This window comes from Gymnoscopelus microlampas, assembly GCF_963454915.1.
Source record: "Gymnoscopelus microlampas genome assembly, chromosome: 13".
Taxonomy (NCBI): domain Eukaryota; kingdom Metazoa; phylum Chordata; class Actinopteri; order Myctophiformes; family Myctophidae; genus Gymnoscopelus; species Gymnoscopelus microlampas.
The window spans coordinates 42,892,296-42,913,853 of NC_139950.1; the positions used below are offsets into that span (position 1 = coordinate 42,892,296).

The 21,558-nt window shown below is 40.6% G+C and overlaps 1 protein-coding gene across 3 annotated transcripts in view; it reads left to right on the plus strand.

The window, feature by feature from the left end:
- Nucleotides 1-21,558, plus strand: part of LOC311058262 (CSC1-like protein 2) — a 39,719-nt gene that overhangs the window by 7,402 nt on the left and 10,759 nt on the right. Inside the window, exons 3-17 of one of the 3 annotated variants that reach the window (XM_084075641.1) lie at nucleotides 1,068-1,147; nucleotides 4,613-4,654; nucleotides 6,747-6,840; nucleotides 7,535-7,572; nucleotides 9,282-9,424; nucleotides 10,462-10,513; nucleotides 10,615-10,723; nucleotides 11,055-11,125; nucleotides 12,278-12,358; nucleotides 13,248-13,374; nucleotides 15,044-15,177; nucleotides 15,322-15,459; nucleotides 16,302-16,455; nucleotides 17,937-18,043; nucleotides 21,207-21,293. In XM_084075641.1, the coding sequence (XP_083931767.1) occupies nucleotides 1,068-1,147; nucleotides 4,613-4,654; nucleotides 6,747-6,840; nucleotides 7,535-7,572; nucleotides 9,282-9,424; nucleotides 10,462-10,513; nucleotides 10,615-10,723; nucleotides 11,055-11,125; nucleotides 12,278-12,358; nucleotides 13,248-13,374; nucleotides 15,044-15,177; nucleotides 15,322-15,459; nucleotides 16,302-16,455; nucleotides 17,937-18,043; nucleotides 21,207-21,293 (1,457 nt within the window). The remainder of the gene's footprint in view (nucleotides 1-1,067; nucleotides 1,148-4,612; nucleotides 4,655-6,746; nucleotides 6,841-7,534; nucleotides 7,573-9,281; nucleotides 9,425-10,461; nucleotides 10,514-10,614; nucleotides 10,724-11,054; nucleotides 11,126-12,277; nucleotides 12,359-13,247; nucleotides 13,375-15,043; nucleotides 15,178-15,321; nucleotides 15,460-16,301; nucleotides 16,456-17,936; nucleotides 18,044-21,206; nucleotides 21,294-21,558) is intronic. The other 2 variants (XM_084075642.1, XM_084075643.1) reach the window with 2 other exon arrangements.

The window sequence follows — 21,558 nt, forward strand, 5'->3', positions numbered from 1 at the left end:
TAGCCTATCATATTTAATGAAGACGGAATGCACTTGCCCCTCGGGCAACCTGAAAGCAAACTCCACTTGCCCGAATGTTTTATTTACTTGCCACCGGCAGTCGGGTAACCGTTAGTGTCAACCCCTGCACAGGGATCTATACTAGGCCCCCTCCTTTTTTCTTTCTACATGAAATGTCACAGAAAATAGCCAATTTTTACCGAATGTTTGTCCCCAGAATAGGGACGTTGGGTTCAAGTGGTTAATTTTTTAATAATTTAAAACCTATATACTTAATTGACCGGAGTCCCCAGGGGTCTATACCAGGCCCACTCTGTGTTCTGATAGTAATCATCCATTGTTAATGTTTGTTCAGTAACAGCCAGGGGGGGGTCTTCCTGTCTCTCCAGCTCTTTAGTAAACACAAAATACATTGTCAGGTGGGTCACCAATTTCATCCAGTCAGGAAAGAGACAGGAAGTCTCTCAGCTATCAGCTTCAATTTGATAGTATCCCAATGTCAACTATGTCCACTCATGAGGTCTCTCTTGTGATTGGATGAAATGATCCTCACCTGAAAATGTATTTTCTGTTTACTCTTTCAATATCTTTATTGATTTTTGACAAAATTACGTGCACATTACAAAGACACACACTTAGGAAATCATAAACACAAAAAAAAGGAAAGAAAAACTACAAGCCAGCAACCAACAGTAGTTTCAATATTTGCAATAAAAAGTACTGGTAGTCTTGTGTACTCCCAAAATGCAGTTAGAATGTTTTCTGTTTACTAAACAGCTGGAGACGGGGAGACCCCTTTTACTGAACAAGCACTCTATAGCATTGATTACTATGAGAATATAGAGCTATTTAACACTTTCTTAAAAAAAATGGTTAGAGGTGGAGATATCCTAGTCATACTAAAACCTATTGTCTTTAGTGTTTTCCTGATGATGAGCACAATTCTGTCAAGATGATACTATACACTGTATCTGTACACAATGTTCAGTACCGTCACAGATGTCAGCTCTGTGTAGTGAGTGATGGCATGAGTTGTTTTGACATGTGTTTATTCTATCCCATTCTAGGCACTTCTGTTTCTGTTCTCCTTCTTGCGAAAATGTGCTTGGGACTATGGACGTCTTGCGCTGGTGACAGATGCCGACAGGTAAAAATCTGGCATGCCATTAAGTACTATACATTCAGTTTTAGAGTTACAACTTAATCAATCAGCAATGTTATAAGTTGAATAGAGGACAAACAAAACATAAGGACTGTTAAAATCCCAGGATACAACACACATTTGAAATATTTATTCATCTCCGCATAAACAGAAGTACAAGAATGTACAAAGGACATAAACACCACACACGCACGCACGCACGCACGCACGCACGCACGCACGCACGCACGCGCGCGCGTGTGTGTGTGCGCGCGCGCGCGCGCGCGCACACACACACACACATTGGCCAAGAGACGTGTGTTATCTACTACTGTATAACATCACAGCAAAGAGTTCCTTTGCACCCAGATAAGACTCCAGTGTCTCCTCAGCCAAGAATTCTACGCTATCTACCCAAACATAAGGATGATTGGTTAGATAGCGTAGAATTCTTGGCTGTTTGGTGGCCGACTTTCATCCATACTTGACATAGTGCAGTCCTTGGGCCTATAGGTTCCTCCTGGGCAGGTTCTGAGAATGAGTTGCCCAGTATGATGTAGTAGCGATGTAGTAATGATGCCTGTAAGGCTGTGAGACAAGCTGTGAGCTTAGATTTTCACATGGATTTTCATCCATTTTCGCATAATGTTTGTCTTACTATGACGTGCCCAGAATACTAATGGGAAGGCATCTGTGTAACCACTTAAACCATTATTTTATACCTTGGCTATTCAAAAATAGCAGATATACCAGCTCATAGTGCGGCACCGAGTCCCGCGCTATGAGCTTGTAGATCTGCTATTCTGGAAAAATCGTGAAGATTTTTGCAATCAATGTTTTAACGCAATTTCTTTTAACTCAAATCTTTGCTTCTGGGGGGTCCCCGGAAGAAAACATTTTCAGATGGGGGTCGGCAGCCAAATACATATCATTTTGGAGGTCCCTGACCATGAAAAAGTTTGAGAACCACTGATATAGCAACATACGTTTTTTCAGAAAACTGTTAGGGTTTAGAAGACATTTTGTATAATCGGAACCTCAGGCCTTAATGGGTTAAGCATGCTAATTCTTCAGAATATTATATAGACAGAAGAGTAGACAGATGTGTGTGTGTGTGTGTGGGGGGGATTGTGTTACCACAGACAGGATGGTCTGTATCAGCAATTTCCCTTACGCGCTCCCAACAATATCACATGCTTAGCTGTGAACAAGTGAACCAATAATTAATTGCATGACTTCTTCTATAGTGTCTTTCTTTGGCCAAGCTAAGCTACCGTATCCAAAACACAACGGATTGTAAGTTCCAAATGCTATTATAAGATGGAAAAAAAAAACCCACCAGATTAAACCCACCAGATTTATTTAGAAGTTGTTGTAGCCCAGGGAGAATTGGCTTGTAGCTAAATCTGGTACAAAGCATCTTTTCTCTCTTTCACTTGAAGTTGAGATTAATGCATTTTGTGCACGGTCCCTGATACAAATGTGGTGGAAAAAGTACTCAAATTCTTTACTTAAGTAAAAGTACCAATACTGCAATATAGAAATACTCTGTTACAAGTAAAAGTCCAGAATTAAAAGTTTACTTGAGTAAAAGTACAAAAGTATTGGCATCAAAATGTACTTAAAGTACCAAAAGTAAAAGTACAAAATATTTGAAAATAGCCGTTGTGAGCTTGTAGATCTGCTATTTTCAAATAGCCTATGTGCTATTTTCAAATAGCATATGTATAAAATAGTGCTAAAGTGGTTAATGCATGTAATAATTAAAATCTGCAAAGTAACTAGTAACTAAAGTTTTCAAATAATTGTAGTGGAGTAAAAGTACAATATTTGCCTCTGAAATGTAGTGGAGTAGAAGTAAAAGTATTGGAAATTGGAAATACTCAAGTAAAGTACAAATACCTCAAAATGTTACTTAAGTACAGTACTTAAGTAAATGTACTTAGTTACTTTACACCACTGCAAATAAACAAATGAACAATGGCCACAGAGAAATGGAGATCAGATGCTACTTCAGGCCTCACACGCTAATACTCGGAATATACTACGTCACCCGTGCACCATCACCTACATCCTCCTTCATTTGTTTGTCTGTGGTCGCTGCGCTGCTTCACTATTTGTGCAGCTGGATGTGAGAGTATAAAGCAGTGCATTCGGTTGTGGTGGTGGTGGTGTGGTGGGGGGTGGGGGGGGGGGGGGCAGAATGACTTACTTTCGGAACAGACAGAAATTGAGGGCCAAGGCCGCATGACACTATTAAAAAGTGCTGACTCGGAGTCACTGTCTGCCTTTTAACCCATTCAATCCGGGAAACGCAACTGTGTAATTTTAGATTTCTTTCGCTATTCAAAAAAATAGCAGATCTACAAGGTCATAAAGCGGCACAGAGTGCCTCGCGCTACGAGCTTGTAGATCTGCTATTTTTTGAGAAATCGTGAAAATGTGTGCACATCTTTGAATATATATTCTACAAACAGTTTAAAAAAAAAAACGTATGTTGCTATATCAGTGGTGCTCCAACTTTTCCATCTCAAGGACCCCCAAAATTATATGTATTTGGCCGCGGACCCCCATCTCAAAATATGTTGTTCTAGGGACCCCCAGAAGCACAGATCGGAGTTAAAAATGTTTGCTTTAAAACTTATATGAGCTTGTAGATCTGCTATTTTTTTTTTTTTTTTTGAATAGCCAAAGAAATCTAAAAATGACTCACAGATGCGTTCCCGGTCTTAATGGGTTAGAGGTCTTGTAATTCGTGGATGGCTGAGTGTGGCATTGCTAAGTCTAGTTTCTCGCATGCTGTATTATGTTACTACTACCTGTATAATGTATGTGTAATGAGATCATGGACCCCCACACACACTTGACAAGACAAATGATGATAGAGGGGCCGACAATACATCTATTGAGGAGGGTTTATTATGTCTGATTTTGTATTTGTTAGACTAGAGCAGTGGCTCTCAAACATTTCATGTCAATTATTCTTTGCTGATCTACTAACTCGCAAAGGCATTGCATCGTGACACACTGAGCTTGTAGATCAGTTATTTTGGAATGATATATTAACTGCTTTAGCTGGGGACCCCCACTTTGAGAACCAGTGCGCTAGAATAGAGCAGTGGTTCTCAAAGTGGATTCTAGGGACCCTCAATTACAAGTCTGTAACTCTGACAGTATACAAATGGAACCAAATGGACCCTAACGGGTCCATTTGGTTCCATTTGTATACTGCCAGAGTTAAGGGGAGACCTTGAAATCTCAAGGTTTGAGAACCACTGGACTGGAGGATTATAATTGCACAGTCACTGCTTTTGAAATACACGTGCGTGACCTTTATGACCGTTTTTAAACTGTCTGTCTGAACCCTTACCCACATGCTATTTCTCTATTACTGACATGCTTACTAGCAAGTATCTGTTCCTTCTTTCGACCAACCCGATTGTCATAATTTTGTTTTTCTCTCTAAACCAGAAGAATGGATCAGCGCTACAGCCGCCTGGATGATCGGGAATAGTATGTCCTCTTTCCCCCAATGTCGTACCCTCTTCACCGCCTTTTCTCACCCTCTTCCCCCTTTCTTCTTTTCAAATGATCTAACTCTTCCTCCATTCTGCCCAGGCTGCTGTGGGTTTCTAACTTGTTCCTCCCTCGCTCTCTTGGTGCAGTGTTTGTTTTTTTGCGTCATTCTCTCGTCCTTCCTGGCGTTTCTCAATGCCAGGCCCCCCCTTAATTGTTCTCTCTCACTCCTTATCGCTCCGTTCTACTTCTGCCATTGAGTGCCCCGGTCCTCTGTCACACTGTCCCTAATCAGATCTGTGTGTGCTAAATGCTAATCTGTGTGTTGACCTCTTTTGTCAAAAGCACGGGCTGCTTCTGTGTGAGCGCACCTCGCCGGCCGCAAAGGCAGGATGCTTACAGGGAGAGGTAACGCTGGTACCTGAACCTGTTAGCCGTGTGTGTGTGTGTGTGTGTGTTAGACGAGCCCTGACAGGGCATATAACTGTATATCTGGCCTCATAGACGTGCGGTAAACAGTCTCTAGCTCTCAGAGGAATGTGGAGGAGGAGGAGGAAGGCCCGATGTTGAAATACAGCCGTAGGCTCTGCTCTCTCTCTACTCAATCCATCTGAGATCACACAGCACTGTAGAGAGCTCAGAGTGACGTTATCATTTTATGTGCATGAAATCAGTGTTGATTTTGACAGAAAATTTAGATTTAGTTCTAGTCATTGGTCTTTTTCTAAATTCCATTTAGTTTTTATCATGTTTTAGTCATTTGAAATGTTTTAGTTTTAGTCTAGTTTTAGTCGACTAAATCTACAGTTGATTTAGTCAACTAAAAGGTATTTTGGCAGTGCCTTGATGGCGTCGTAATGGCTGATTTTACACTTGGTTGCATGCTGAAAATAGCCGATCTACAAGCTCACAACGTGTCGCAGCGCGATGCGTTGTGAGCTTGTAGATCGGCTATTTCCAGAGCGCAACACCCGAGCCCAACCAAACATAAAATTACTTTAGTCTTTTAGTTCTACTGGTATATTTAGTCATAGTTTTAGTCATCGTAGCTTAATTTTTTATTTAGTTTTAATGTAGTTTTTCCCCAGTGAAAAAAGGTAGTCGAGGAACATTTTTCGGCATTGTTTTAGTCAACAAAATCAACACTGCATAGCACTGTAGAGCTCAGAGTGACGTGAGCATGAAATCCAGCAGCACATGCCCGACTCAATGAGATCTACTACTGCAACTCCCAATCTGACACGACCTCACAGGGGAGTGCAATAAAACAAATTCAAACGTTTAAACGGAAACTTTGCCGATAGTGTGAATTTGCAGACTTAACGTGAATCCCAACGTTCTAGCGATTTCTTTCCGGCACAAATTCGCGAACAGCAGAAGACGTTGGGAAAGCGTTCATGTCTGATTTTCACATGTCTTCCTCCCAATAGAACAGTAGGATTCATGTTAAACACAGGCAAAGTTCCCATTTAAGCTGAATTTAGTCAGCGGGAGCTGTCACACATCCTGAGGCGGCTCTGCTGGACAGACGTGGGTAAACAGCCTTTTGGGATTCTCTCTTCATGGTCACCGAGTTCCTGTTGTGTTCCTCTGTGAATGTCCTTTTCCTCTAGAACTCACCCAGTCTTCGCTTCCTAACTATCTTTCACACTTTCTGCTCTGATGGAGACAGTGTAGTTTGTTTTGTGTGTGTGTGTGTGTGTGTGTGTGTGTGTGTGTGTGTGTGTGTGTGTGTGTGTGTGTGTGTGTGTGTGTGTGTGTGTGTGTGTGTGTGTGTGTAAACCTAGCTACGCCCCTGTTGTCACTGCATGGAATGGGACTGGGGAGGTTCAGGTTTGTTCCTGTGGTTGGCTAGGCTTAACAATTCCCAAAACCCTGTGACAACCACAGGATGAAGAGGGATGAATCTCCTCAGTCCATTTCAGGTCCTTGCGTTTGTGTGACTGTTGTCTGTTCATGTTCTCCACTCTTCCCATTAAATGCCGGTAATCCCAGTGTAACTCTCGTATAAAAACTAACTTCCCTCCACCGTCTGCACCACTGGGCTGTTGGGTAACACGCACATGCTTTGTTATTGTTTTGTTCACAGCGAGAGCATAGCGAACAACCAATCGGATAAACCTGAGCGCTACGAACGCCTCACCTCAGTCTCCAGCTCGGTGGACATAGACCAGAGAGATGAAGTAAGTAGACCATTGTATTCTACTGTATTAACCACTTAAACCCTAGAAATGTTATTGATGATCACAGTGTTGAGAGACTGGAACCGGGAAGAGAGAGAGTCAGGGAGTGACATGCAGCAAAGGTCTGCCGGGCCTGGGAATCGAACCGGAGACTTGCTGTCAGTCATCAGAGCATATGTGGTGCACACCTTAACCACTCAGCTCTCACCGGCCCCAACCCTATAAACTTTGTTGACCAGTGTCCCCTACTAGGTCCCCTCTCCTTTCCCATTACACCACATATCTTAGTCAAAAATAGCTGGCGTAGCGGTCAAGGCACCTAAGCTCAATGTAGCCTGACAGCGCGTCGCGGGTTCGACTCCCGATCCCGACAACCTTTGCTGCGTGTTGCTCCCCATCTCTCTCTCCCCATTTCCTGCCAGTCTACTGTGTATACTGCCTATCAGATAAAGGCAGAAAAAGGCCAAAAAGAAAATCTTGAAAATAGCTGATCTACAAGCTCACAACGTGTTGCGTTGTGACGTGTTGTTGTAAGGTTGAAGATTGGCTATTTTCAGCAAATGTTCACACCAGAATAGGGACACTAGGGTTCATGTGGTTAACGTAGGACAAGGTGTCCCTCTCATGTGTTTACCATCTGAAAGCTGTTTGACTGCACCAGCTACAAAACCTCTGCTCTGTCTCTTTCTTTCAGGGTTTCTGCTCCTGGCTAACTGCCATCTTCCGCATCAAGTGAGTCAACCATATTATCATGGATTGGATTTTAGTCTAGTTGGGGGATGTTCATAGCAGGTCACACACACACCACATACTGTAGTTTTGAGATTATAGACAGAACTGAATGGCAAACTGTTTGAATTTGATTGTTGATTGATTACGCAGATAGGCATATAGTACTTCATCTAATAATCAGATACTGTATATGCATATAGTACTTCATCTAATCAGGATATCACAATAAAGTCACATGACTTACTTCCACTGCAGTCTTGTAGACTTGGGCACTGGAATAGGCAATAGGGTGTAGCATACAGTATACGCTGCTCATTCCGTAGCACATTACAAAATCAACACATAGCCCACAGACATATGTTTTTTTTTTACGTGAGAACAATGGCATCTATTATAGCATGCTAACTTTCCAGGAATATAAATCCTGCCGTTTCTATTAGCTTGGGTTCCCAATCGACTGATGTCTCTGAACTGTCCACACAGCTCTCCTCTGAGACACAGACAGGCTAGACAAAAGTTGTACCACATTATTTTGAGCATAAGTGAGGACCAATTATATGAAGATGGGTGAAGTCGCCCTTTAAGGACCCTCATTAGTTTGTTCTGTTCTTTTTGGAGCTTGTATTTTGTTGTACCAGGCAGTGTAAATGTAATCAATGTGATATTGAGCTAATGATATAGCTAATGTACTCATGAGCCCTTTATTCAAGGACTTTGATATCCTTGCTTAAAATGTGTATTTTGGATGAACCTTCCCAATAACAGAAAGTCTATTGTCTTACATCTCATAACGCACTGCAGTAACTTATACCACCAAAGAAATATTAATTATAATAATAATTGTGGTGATGAGCTCGACCCCATGGCATTGCGATATGTATGTGATTATTGTCCCAGCCCTACCTGTCATACGTGCGTCGAGCTCACATCCAAGATAAGTAACAGAATGTTTTTCTTTTAACTGTGTCCCTTGGCACTCCAGAGAAAAATCTCTCTTAATTCATAATTTGATCCAAATGAAATACATTCCGATTTAAATAAGTGCAAGCATAACTTATTGTCACATAACCAACCACTTACATGTTAGAGCTCCTTGCCAAGTAATGTTTTAATTGTTTCTATGCACTTTCCTGATTCTAATAGGGCTAAATCATCTTCATATGCAAATACGTAAATGACATGAACAATCTGCCTCAATGTCATTTATTTAAAAGCAGTTGAGGCAGTTTTAAGGAAGTTTCGTTGACGGACTCCACATGTGAGCTGTTTAGGCTCTGAGAATATGTCACTGACACCTGTCATTTGTTAAGGATATATATGAGTGTGTCCATGTTAGGTATGTGCAGGTATGGGCGGCAGTGGCTCAGGGGTAGAGTGGCCGTTAGAGCGACCGGATGGGAACCGTGAGGTTCCCAGTTCGATCCCGCCCCCCCCCCCCCAGAGTTAGTGTCGAAGTGTCCTTGAGCAAGACGCTGAACCCTAATTGCTCCCGATGAGCAGTTTGGTGCCTTGCATGGTTTCCTCCGCCATCGGTGTATGAATGTGTGTATGGATGAATGTGTGTGTGTGAATGTAATGCACAATCTATGTAAAGTGCTTTGGATAAAAGCGCCATATAAATGCACTGTTTACTATTTTATTTACCATTTGCACATGAGTTATGAAGGTTTTGCGGGTATCTAAGGTTGCTGGTTTATTTTGCTCCACAGGGATGATGAGATCAGGGAGAAGTGCGGCGAGGACGCGGTCCACTACCTGTCCTTTCAGCGCCACATCATCGGCCTGTTGGTAGTGGTGGGCGTGCTGTCTGTTGGCATCGTCCTGCCTGTCAACTTCTCTGGGAACCTACTTGGTAAGTGACACACAGGGACATTAACACCACATGCCAGTCAGCCGCTGGTAAACTGTGCGCTGTGGCAGCCACTTAACCTCCCACAGACACCTCGGATAAAACAGAAATCCTAATACAATTCTGTCCTGGCCAGTATCTTAAGAATCTTCTTTTTGTAAGTCTCAAATGTAACTGATGTGTTTAACATACCATTTGTATTAAATCAGGGGTCTTCAACCTTTTCAGGCCAGGGACCCCCTAGCTGAGAGAGAGATGAAGCAGGGACCCCCTCTACATATTGTATAAAATTGTGTTGCAGATTAAACCTTGTTACCTGTTCATAGATTTCATCAGTGTTGTGTGAACTCATGTATTTTTGATTATTTCTCTTAAATCCTCAATACTTAGTAATCTTGATCGTTGGCTCTGTACATGATCTGCTCTTTTGTCCTTCTACACCAAACCTCTTTGCCGAAAATAGCCGATCTACAGGCTCACAACGCCTCGCAGCGTGTGCTTGTAGATCTGCTATTTTTGGCTAATGTTCCAGTCGGAATAGGGATTCTAGGGTTGAAGTGGTTAATGTAAAAACAAATCGCACAAAGATTTGGCGGACCCCCTGTAGTAACTCTGAGGACCCCCTAGGGGTCCCGGACCCCCTGTTGAAGACCCCTGCATTAAATTATTCAGAAGAATCATATGATGTAGGTGCCTTAAGTGAAAGATTTCGTAGTCTAAATCAGATTTGCAAATTCCAACAAACCACTTATTAATTAGCATTTATAGTCTCATCGGTATCATGCTGGTCCAGTGCACACCCAATACTACATTTTAAGGCCTTTTTTTTGCTCTTATGTGTATCACATGAGTCCACTCTGCCCTTTTTTATAAAGGCATTCATTTCGTTTTCTCCACCTAATGGGCAGCCACCTCCTGCAATGTTGCTAAACTGCTAAATTAGAACATCTTTCCACGTTCCTAGCTACATAGTGGTGCAATGTCACAAGGTCGACCTCGCCATTTTTAGTGAATTTTCTTGTTTTTAATCTTTCCCACAGAAAACAATGCCTACAGTTTCGGGCGAACAACTATAGCTAATTTAGATGCCAAGTGAGTAAACCCGTCATTACTTGCTTTCAACATTCCTAAATTATATTGAGTCCACGAGGTCTGACGGTAATGATTTCCCCCCTTTTGTCTTTCTTTCCCAGTAACACGCTGCTGTGGCTGCACACGACCTTTGCTTTCCTTTACCTGCTACTGACGGTGTACAGTATGAGACGGCACACTTCCAAAATGCACTACAGAGAGGATGATCTGGTAAGTGTTGTGATGGTAATGCATGGATTCTTGGCACATACACCCGCATGTCCTTGCTTTGCACACTACACCACTCATTCCATCTCAAAAGCATATCCTTTTTCAAATCAGTGTGGTATCCATGCACTTAAATTGAATGGGTAAAAGAATAGGAAAAACGGATATTTCAACCTATAATACTGAAGCAAAGCATATGAATCAAACAATAACATATATTTGTATATGTTATTGTTCGATTAAAGTTCGTATAAAGAGTGAAAAATAAAATAAAAGTGGTGCAATCCATCTTTGTCTGCCTGAATGTTCACAACTTTGTTCCCATCTTCTTCAGGTGAAACGCACTTTATTCGTCAACGGAATCTCCAAATATGCAGAGGAGAAGGACATAAAGCAACACTTTGAGTAAGCGCTGTTTCAGCATCTCAAGCTTTACGTTGAACTGTCAAACGTACTGGCACTCACTTCATAATTAAGTTGCACATTAAGCCAGTAACACAGCTTTTCCTTGGTTTATGTTTTACATGCATTAAACTGTCAAACGTACTGGTGCTCACTTCATAATTGAGTTGCACATTAGCAGTACTAAGCTCTGTGAGAGCCCCATGGCTGCTCTTGTGTAAAGCTGCTGTCTTGCTTGACCTGAGCCTTGTGCCTGGGACAAGACAACAGCGGGTCTATATGTTGTAATTGTCCCTAATAGAAGCCAGATGAGCCGGATCATGGGAGTCATGTGTTAGGATGGGAGGGGCGGCCCGTGGCTCACTTCCTGCTCAGCCAAATAGTATTATCCAAATCCTATCTCCGCTCCAGGATTCCCCTCTCTATTCTCCAAAAATATCCATGTTCTACTATGTAAAATATCTCCATTGAAATTAGAGTTCTCAACGGGCGTGGAAATTAAGGCCCCGCCCTAACTGGGCCGCCCCGAACAATTACCATAATTTTAGGCCCGTAAACCTGAAAACTCTGCAAAGTCATTATGTGCTTAATGTCCTCAAAGTCTCGCATCCAACAAGCTTTGAACTGAGCAGATTGGATAATGGCCAAAACATCTAGAAAACGTCAATTTTCGCCGATTTTTTCTAATAACGCGGGCTAGGAAGGTTGAACGGTGACGAACTAGATACCTGAGTAAAGTTAACTTTGAGCTGCATCCAACGCATCCACTGCCATTTCCGTCGGCCTTACCGTTAGGCCACTAGGGGCAGCTGAATTTTTTATTTTGGGGGGTAATAGTTTTTTCCTTTTTTTTTTGGAAGCCTCAGCTCGGCTCGGCTCGGCCCGACTCAATAGCAAACATTTTCGGCCCGGTCTGGCCGGAAAACGTCGGGTTCGGGCAGAGTTTGATAACTCTAATTGAAATTGAACCCCCAAAGATAGAAGCTTGATGTAGGTGTTTTGTTGTGTGTGTGACTCTTGCATTTATAGCACTCTATATTGTAGATTTGTAGATTAGATATTTATCACAGGAACCGACTTCATTAGTGCCATTAGGATTGTGGAGATCCAGATCTAATCTTTCACTCTTTCTTCCCGTTCCTTTCTCCCATGTAGGCAGGCGTATGAAAACTGCACCGTGCTAGAGGCTCGTATCTGTTATAACGTGGCCAGGCTGATGTACCTAAACTCTGAAAGGTAACGACACTGTGCCAAATACCTTGTGGTAATATGTCTTTTGGTCATTGCTTGAAATCTCAAGTATTCAATTGCAGTGGTGGAAAAAGTACTGACATGTTTTACTTAGGTAAAAGTATCAATACCACAATGTAGAAGTACTCTGTTACAAGTAAAAGTCCTGTGTTCAAAATGTTACTTGATTAAAAGTACACAAGTATTGGCATCAACATATACTTAACTCACTGAGTGCCATTAACGTGTTTCACGTGTTTTTACCGCTATGGCGCTGGGTGCCATTAACGTGTTTGACGTGTTTTTGAAAAAATAGTAAAAAAAAAAAAAACATGTTCAGAACCCAAGATATCATCATCTGAAGATTTGCAGCTCCATCCACTCCTTGTTTAACTTAGAACTGAAAAAGGCTGTATCTCGCTTCCTAAGCACTTTTTGTTTTCTGTGAAAACAACTCTGGCACTTTTCAGAATCAATTCTGAAATAATTCTGGCAATCCTGGCACTCAGTGAGTTAATGTACCAAAAGTAAAAGTACTAAAATGTTTGAAAATAGCAGACCGACAAGCTCACAACCCGTCGCGATGCAACGCGTTGTTAGCTTGTAGATCGGCTATTTTCAAATAGCCTATGTATAAAATAGGGCTAAAGTGGTTAATGTGTGTTTTATAATATAATAATTTATATCTGCAAAGTAACTAGTAACTAAAGTTTTTGAATAATTGTAGTGGAGTAAAAGTAAAAGTATTGAAAATGGGAAATATACCAGTAAAGAAAAAATCCTCAAAAGTTGAGTAAATGTACTTAGTTAACTTAATTGTCAAAGGTCCTGGGGTTGGGTTTGGATGTAGGTTTTGATTGTTTGTCTGTCTGTCTGTCTGTCTGTCTGGATGCAGGAAGAAATCGGAGCGCAGCAAGAAGTTCTACACTGACCTGAAGACCAAGGAGCATATTGAAACCCTGGTCAACACCAACCCCTGTGGCCACCTCTGCTGCTGTGTTGTCAAAGGCTACTGCGAGAAGGTACAGCAGAGCTGATGCCTTCTACTACTGAATACATTATGTACCACCTTTAAATGGGCAGTATGTTATGTATATCCACTACAGCAGTGGTTCTCAAGCATTTTCATGTCAAGGACCCCCATCTCAAAAATATTTTGTGCCAGGGATCTTTTAGATCTTTTTAGATCTAGCAGATCTACAAGCTCATTGATCTTTTGAGATCTATAAGATTGTATATCCGCTATTTTTGCATATAGCCAAAGTATAAAATATGGTTAACGTGGTTAAAATGATTGTGAGGCTTTTTTTAAACAAATTTTACCCCAAGGACCCCTGGGGGTCCCCGGACCCCACTTTGAGAACCAATGCACTACAGGGTGCTTATGTTCACTTTAAAGTAAAAATCACACCTGTGTGAAGGTAGCGGCGCCTTTGATACATTTTGTCATCGATATGTGTTTATAATGTGTTTATAGCCACGTGTCACGTGAAGCTTGACCAATCACTTTGTTGACGTGTCTGACCAATCAGAACGTTGACGTGTCTGACCAATCAGAACGTTGACGTGTCTGACCAATCAGAACGTTGACGGTGAACATGGACAAAGTCAGGTATAGAGCAGGATCCGCTCTATACCTTTAGGTATAGAGCGCCGCTAAAAACTACGTTTCTACTATTATGGCGGAGTGTGTCTGTGGCGGGCATGCAAATATGGGGATCCCTCCCCATCACTACCTGTGATGGAGAGGGAGGGAGAGGGAACCTATTTCACACACGCAATATCCTGGGAAATGCTGGGTAATGAAACTTGGAACACACTGTTCAGCACAAAAATTCAAGCATTGCTGAGCAAGCTGATAGGAAGTTTCTTTTCTGCTTGCCCTATATAATTCTGTTGTGGCAAAAAAAACTAAAACAAATAAAAAAACATGCTCAACATCATTAAAAGAAAAGAAATTTGACATCAAAAGAAACAAAACAAGGATTAACATTAGATGCATTTTAAAAAGACTAGACCCTACTCGGGAACGATTTAAGTCGGGAACGATTCAAGTAAATGCATGCCCCACACAGGGTACCCGTTGTACCCATCTGTCCCTTTTTATGCCTGTGTCTGTCTCCCACAAAACGACTAACATTTTTCTCCAACATCCCACAAACTGCAACAAACCGCCTACCATAACATATGTACATTTCCAGGTACATAATGCTCCCGCTCCTTAGTAAGCACTGAGCACGTGGAATAAAAAATAACTTGCAGAATATTTAATAAAGAGTAATGGTAGTAAATCATGAGAACAACTGTTAAACAAGTATAAATCAGGCTTGTTTCTCCTGCTCTAGCTGATCTCCTTTATCTCAACTTGTTTCAGAAGAATCGCTGTCAACAGTTGCGGGTTGATCAACCCGCCGCCTTTGATCTTTAAACAAACCTACTTAACCAACGACACCTGCTATTTTGTGTCTATTTTTACGTGCAATCACTAAAATATGTGGGTGTGCTAGCAAAGTACCATGAATAAGGTATTATTGGTCATCTATTTATAGGACCACATAATGTCACAGACAAACAATTAATTTAATTCAGTTAAAAAGGTAAATGTGTGAAGAAGTTAACGTTTTTGGGGATGCTATGCCCCCAATCCTCAGTGCTGCATCTAAATCAGGGTTGTCATTGTTGTTCCCACAGGAAGAGGCTGTATGCTACTACACCAAGCTGGAGGCAAAGCTGAAGGAAGAGTATAGGAAAGAACGAGATAAGGTCAACAGTAAACCCCTAGGAATGGCCTTTGTCACCTTCCAAAATGAGGCCATGACTGCCATGTGAGTGTTTTAGTGAGGGGAGTGGGTGTTTGTTTGTGTCTGTGTGATCAAGCAATGTTCTTTTTCAAACTAACTTGTTTGCTTGGCTTTTGACCCGTTGTAATTGTTGTTCTGTGTGTCTTTGCCCGGATGTCGCCACTCAAGTATCCTGAAGGACTTCAACGCTTGCAAATGTCAGGGCTGTTATTGTCGTCGGGAGCCAAAGTCCTCTCCGTTCAGTGGCAGCCTCTTCGCACACAGCTGGACCGTCAGCTACGCCCCCGATCCACAGAATGTCTACTGGTAAGAACGCAAATATTCGTTACGGTAGAATGCGACGAATATGTGTCCACTAGGGCTGTCACGATTACATATTTAGATTGTCGATTAATTGTCACACAAATAATTGCGATTAACAATTTAATGGTGTTTTTGGCCATTGAACATTGGAACATATGAATAAAAATGTAATTTCTGTTTGCCTTTTAGGCTTCGTAATCAAAAAATTGCACAGAGCAGATATGACAAATAACTTAAATATAAAAAGAGATTACTGACATATTTAATACTTTTTTTAATTGCAGAAATAGCTGATCTACAATCTTACACGCGTCACTTCCTGTCGCGTTGTAAGCTTGTATATAAGCTATTTCTGCAATTTTTGGAAAATGTATGAACATTTTCAACATCGTTTTTTTTTTTTACATGGACACGATTATGACGATTATGCAAAAATAAATGCGATTATCTCAAATAATTGTGATTAGGTGGTTATGTAATAATTGTGACAGGCCTAGTGTCCACAAACGGCTAAACTGTACAATCCAAGCAAAATAAAATGTACTCTGTCATCCCAATGCAATGAGAGAATGAGGGCAGGTTAATATATCGTGAATATCCCAACAAAAGCGTTCAAACACGGGTTGATGGCTTGCTTTTCTTGATGTCTCCCATCTGCCTGAGTATCAGACTGCAGAATGATTAGATTTCAGCCCACTTTTGAAGAGCAATGCGCTCCCTCAAAGAGGAACCCCCTTCGTAAACCACTAGTGTCTGTATTCTGGACAGCTGTGTCCATAACCACGGGTCATCCATCGCTCAGTGTCGGTCTAACCCCACATTCTATGTGACCCGTCTTCCCACAGGGAGCATCTGTCAGTCGGAGGGGTCTCCTGGTGGCTGCGCTGCTTCATCATCAACGTTATCCTCTTCCTCCTGCTGTTCTTCCTCACCACCCCGGCCATCATCATCTCCACCATGGACAAGTTCAATGTCACCAAACCTGTGGAGTACTTAAACGTGAGCGCTCTCTTCTTTTTACCTTCACTGTTAACGTTATGGGACGTCTCATTGGCTAGACTTGTTTAATCTGTGGTTTTACATAGACAATACCAACGGTAATCTCCGTAGCAGTAACAATTAGAATTTTTGTTTTGAGTAAAAACACTCAATTAGAACAGCGGTGGAACCAAAAGATGTGGTGCTGTGTGTTCTAGCAGGTCCCCAGGTTGAACTTTGTCTTGGCTTGTTCTCCTACCTCCCCATCTCCCACGGTTGTGGCCTGGGGTGGGGGGGAGTGGGTCATTCATTCGGTTCATACAGTGCTTTGTTTGTACTGCAAATACATTGAGTTGTTAAGACCAGTCTATGACTAATGGCTAAAATACGTGTGAGGGAAGAGTTGCTGAACTTGTGCAAGCCTGCTAAGATATCCTCACATCATGCAGAGATTTAAAAAATTGCGGAGATTTTAACAATGTGCTCAAATTCTTGGCAGGAACTTTCCTTTCATTGTGTAGATCTTGGTAATTATCTTGCCTATAAACATATCATTTATTTAAAAAATATGCAGTTAAGTCTGTTTCCACTTTTATACTAAAGTGTAATTGTAGGTGTATATGATGGCCTTGTTTTCTTTTGATAGCACTTCCACAGTAGAATGATGCCAGCACAAGTAATGTAGCTCTATTGTTTGTTCGGAGGAGGTACTTTAGCTCTCTCCCTGTTTTGGAGGAGCTCACTTAAGCAGGTGAGTGACCTAAAAAAAGACGTATTGAGGATACTGACAACAGTGTTGGGAAACATTTTCAAGGGTGCTTCTCACCCATAAACGTCTAACATCTTAGCAGGTATACAGCCCACTTAAGAATGCATTGCAAAAAGGAGTGTTAATTGCAAAATGGGGCTGACAAAAAACATAAGACATCTCATCTTAACACATTGGCTGCCAGAATTATTTATTTATTTTCTACAGTAGACTGCCAGACTTTTTCAATGAAAAAATAAAAGTACTCAGGAGCCGAGATACAGAATTTTTAAGTTTTAAGTTAACAAAGAAGTGGATGGGAGTCTAAATCTTCGAAAAATCATATCTCCTTGGTCTTTGGGTCAAATCTAAAAAAAATAATATATATATATATATTTTTTTTTTAAAAGAACGCAGATCTGCGTTCTTGGCAGCCTGCGTTCTAAGGCCTCAAAAGAACGCAGATCTGCGTTTTTGGCAGCCAATGTGTTAACACAATTCCATGTATATGTATCATATGCAGGGAAATGGTAGGGTTTTGTGAAGTCATTAAAGGAGCGTGTGGGCTCTTTTTGAAGGAGAATCAGGTTGTTATCGCTAAGCTGGAACCTGCCACACATCCCACGGCAGGAGTTACAACGGAGAGCCGCTAGACATAATTGTCTCTATAAAAACCACAGAATGATTAGCAGTCCTTCGTAAAAATGTATCCGGTCGTTTCTAAATTATATGTCTCTGTTATCTGTCCTTCCAGAATCCAATTATCACCCAGTTCTTCCCTACCCTCCTCCTGTGGGCCTTCTCTGCCCTGCTCCCCACCATCGTATACTACTCTTCCTTCTTTGAAGCCCACTGGACACGGTAGGTCCCTCACCAACATCTCACTGTTCGTTGCGCTCGTTCGTTGCGCTCGTTCGTTCACACAATACGATATATTCTCAGTTAAGGCTGAACGATTAATCGTTTTCAAACCGAAATCGCGATTTGAAACCACGCGATTAGCTAATCGCAAAGGCTGCGATTTTTTTATTTTGTATTTTATCATAATAAATAATTGTAATATTAATATTAATCCCAGAGCACCCGCGGGACTTGTCTCCTTCCCTCCAGAGTGGCTGCCTCTCTCTACAGGGAGCGAGAGGGCAGCGCCCCCCCCCCCTCTCTCTCTCGCTCTGTCCCTCTCATAGAGTTAGGTCCCTCGCCGTCGGCTGCGAGTATTTAAAGTTTGTCGAACGGCCGTGTTGCGCAACTTAAGGTCCCCGATGCCGCGCGTAGCGGTAAAACATTATTTTCGGTGCGACACAAGTAGTGTAGTAGTAGTGTTGCTCCTATCTATGTTTGTTTCTGTAAGTGTAACTTATATTTTTCCCATCATTATTAAACTATTACTGTTGGATGCTGTGATCCAATGTAAACAATACGATGCAAAGCACTTCCTGGTCAGTGTTGCCAGGTTTTGTGAGAGAAATAAGCAACCCTGTCTATGAAAACAAGCCCAAAAAAAAAGAAGCGACTATGAACTGTATCTTTGTCACTTATGTACAGGTGGAAAAAGTACTCAAATGTTGTACTTAAATAAACGTATCAATACTGCAATGTAGAAGTACTCTGTTACAAGTAAAAATCCCAAATTCAAAATTGAAAACTGAAAGTAGGCCTACAAAAGTATTGGTATCAAAATGTACTTAAAGTACCAAAAGTAAAAGTACTAATGTTTGAAAATAGCAGATCTACAAGCTCACAACGCGTCGCATCGCGGCGAGTTGTGAGCTTGTAGATCGGCTATTTTCAAATTACCTAGGTATAAAATAGGGCTAAAGTGGTTAATGTAGGTTTTATAATATTATAATTTATATCTGCAAAGTAACTAGTCACTAAAGTTCTCAAATAATTGTAGTGGAGTAAAAGTACAATATTTGCCTCTGAGATGTAGTGGAGTAGGAGTTAAAGTATTGGAAATTAGAAATCTCAAGTGAAGTACAAATACCTCAAAATTGTAATTAAGTACAGTATAAGTAAATGTACTTAGTTACTTTCCACCACTGCGTTATGTATTCTGAGTTTTTCACTTCCAAGGAGTAGTAGTAATACAATGTACAGTAGGAGAGGACTTGAGACAAAAAAGTGTTACATTTTAGTTGAATGTTAATCTACATAAGCTAAATACTGGATATCAGTAAATATGCTTCTGGAGCCATAAGTGAAAGACCTACTTATTTCACTGCTGTGAATTGTTTACACAAAATGGTAATTATTTGTTTAATTTTATTTTTATTTTTATTTACAGTATTGAACTTCATTTCAGAAAAAGCTTCTCTTCTTGAGCCATAAGTTAAAGGGTAAGACCACTTTGGTAGAGGTTTGGGTTGTGTAGTTACCTTGCCATGATGTAACTCCAAAGGTGGGCAAGAAATAAAAAATAATTGCTCCATTGATTAGAAATTGATAATTCAAAATATGCTCCTCATTGACTTACATTGTACGGTAAAACAGCTCTCAAAGTCACTCTTTTAGCACATAAATGAACCCAAACGTAGCTGATTCAGACAATATAGAGCATCACCAAACCCAGTACTGTTTGTTTTTTTAATAAAAATGTCAACTTCCTGTTGATTTTACTATTTGAAGATCTGGATCCGGATCCGCCGATCCAGTCCGGGTTTTCTACTTATTAAAAATGGCAAAATCAACAGGAAGTTAACATTTTTATTTAAAAAAAAAACAGTACTGGGTTTGGTGATGTTCTATATTGTCTGAATCAACTTTGTTTGCGTTCGTTTTTGTGCTAAAAGAGTGACTTTGAGAGCAGTTTTACCTTACAATGTAAATCAATGAGGAGCATATTTTGAATTATCAATTTCTAATCAATGGAGCAATTATTTTTTATTTCTTGCCCACCTTTGGAGTTACATCATGGCAAGGTAACTACACAACCCAAACCTCTACCAAAGTGGCCTTGCCCTTTAATGACTTAACAAGTTCAATGTTGGGTTGTTTACAAAAATAAGCTATTTCTATTCCAGCTAAATGTTTAAATATATACATGGGAAAAAAAGTACTTGGAAGATACATGTTGGAAGCAATGAAGCAATTCATATCTTTTAGTTCTCATCCTTATTTATCTAGAACAGTAAATAAATGGTATGCCATTTGGTAATGTTCCATTACTTCCAATTACTTTTTAAACGTACACAGTGAATACTAAACTGAAGCTTGACTTTAAAAAAATGTTTAAGATTTTTTTTTTTAATTAAAAAAATCACAATCAAATCGCAATCGCAATATCGGTCAGAAAAATCGCAATTAGATTTTTTCCCAAAATCGTTCAGCCCTATTCTCAGTTATGCTCTGTGTGTTTTCACCTAACCTTAACCCATTAAGACCGGGAACGCATCTGTGTCATTTTAGATTTCTTTGGGCTATTCAAAAATAGCAGATATACAAGCTCGTAGCGCGGCACCGAGTGCCGCACTACGAGCTTGTAGATCTGCTATTTTTGAAAAATCGTGAAAATCTGTGCAAATCTTTGAATGTATATATTTTTAAAGTGAACATTTGTAACTCAAATCTTTGCCTCTGGGGGTCCCTGGAACTAAATATTTTGAGATGGGGTTTCGCGGCCAAATACATATCATTTTGGGGGTCCTTGACATGAAAAAGTTTGAGAACCACTGATATAGCAACATAGTTTTTTTCAAAAAACTGCTAGGATTTAGAAGACATTTTGTAGAATCGTCCTCAGGTCTTAATGGGTTAAAACCTATATATTTAGTATTTAGTATTTAGCCACACGGCTCTCTACACTTGGTCCGCTCCTTTTCTCCCTCTACACTACATATCTTTGCTGAAAATAGGCATCGCAACGCAATGTGTTTTGATCTTGTAGATCTGCTATTTTTTCTGTATGTTCACCCCACAGAATATGTGGTTAAGATCTTTGTGTGCATGCGCCCAAGTGTTTGTCTTCCTTCTTTCCATGTGTAGGAATTTAATGAATGAATATTTGTTTCTTTCTGTTTTCCAGGTCAGGGGAGAACAGGACAACCATGCACAAATGCTACACTTTCTTAATCTTCATGGTCCTGTTGCTGCCCTCCCTGGGACTCAGCAGGTACTGCATGTCTCTGCTTACAGCTGTGTTAATAACACAACAGTCTACATACAGTATTATAAGAGTATTGACTTTAATTTTGTGATATTAATACCGCTTTTTATGCCAATGTATTGTACTAAAAATTCCTTTAATTTTCGATCAATTAGTAATATGATGGTATGTGTATCCGTTTCATTGTGTATTCAGTACTTGTGTCTGTGGTGTTTTGTAGTTGTTTATGTTTGTATGTGTACTTTTTTGAAAAAATTCAATACAAATATTT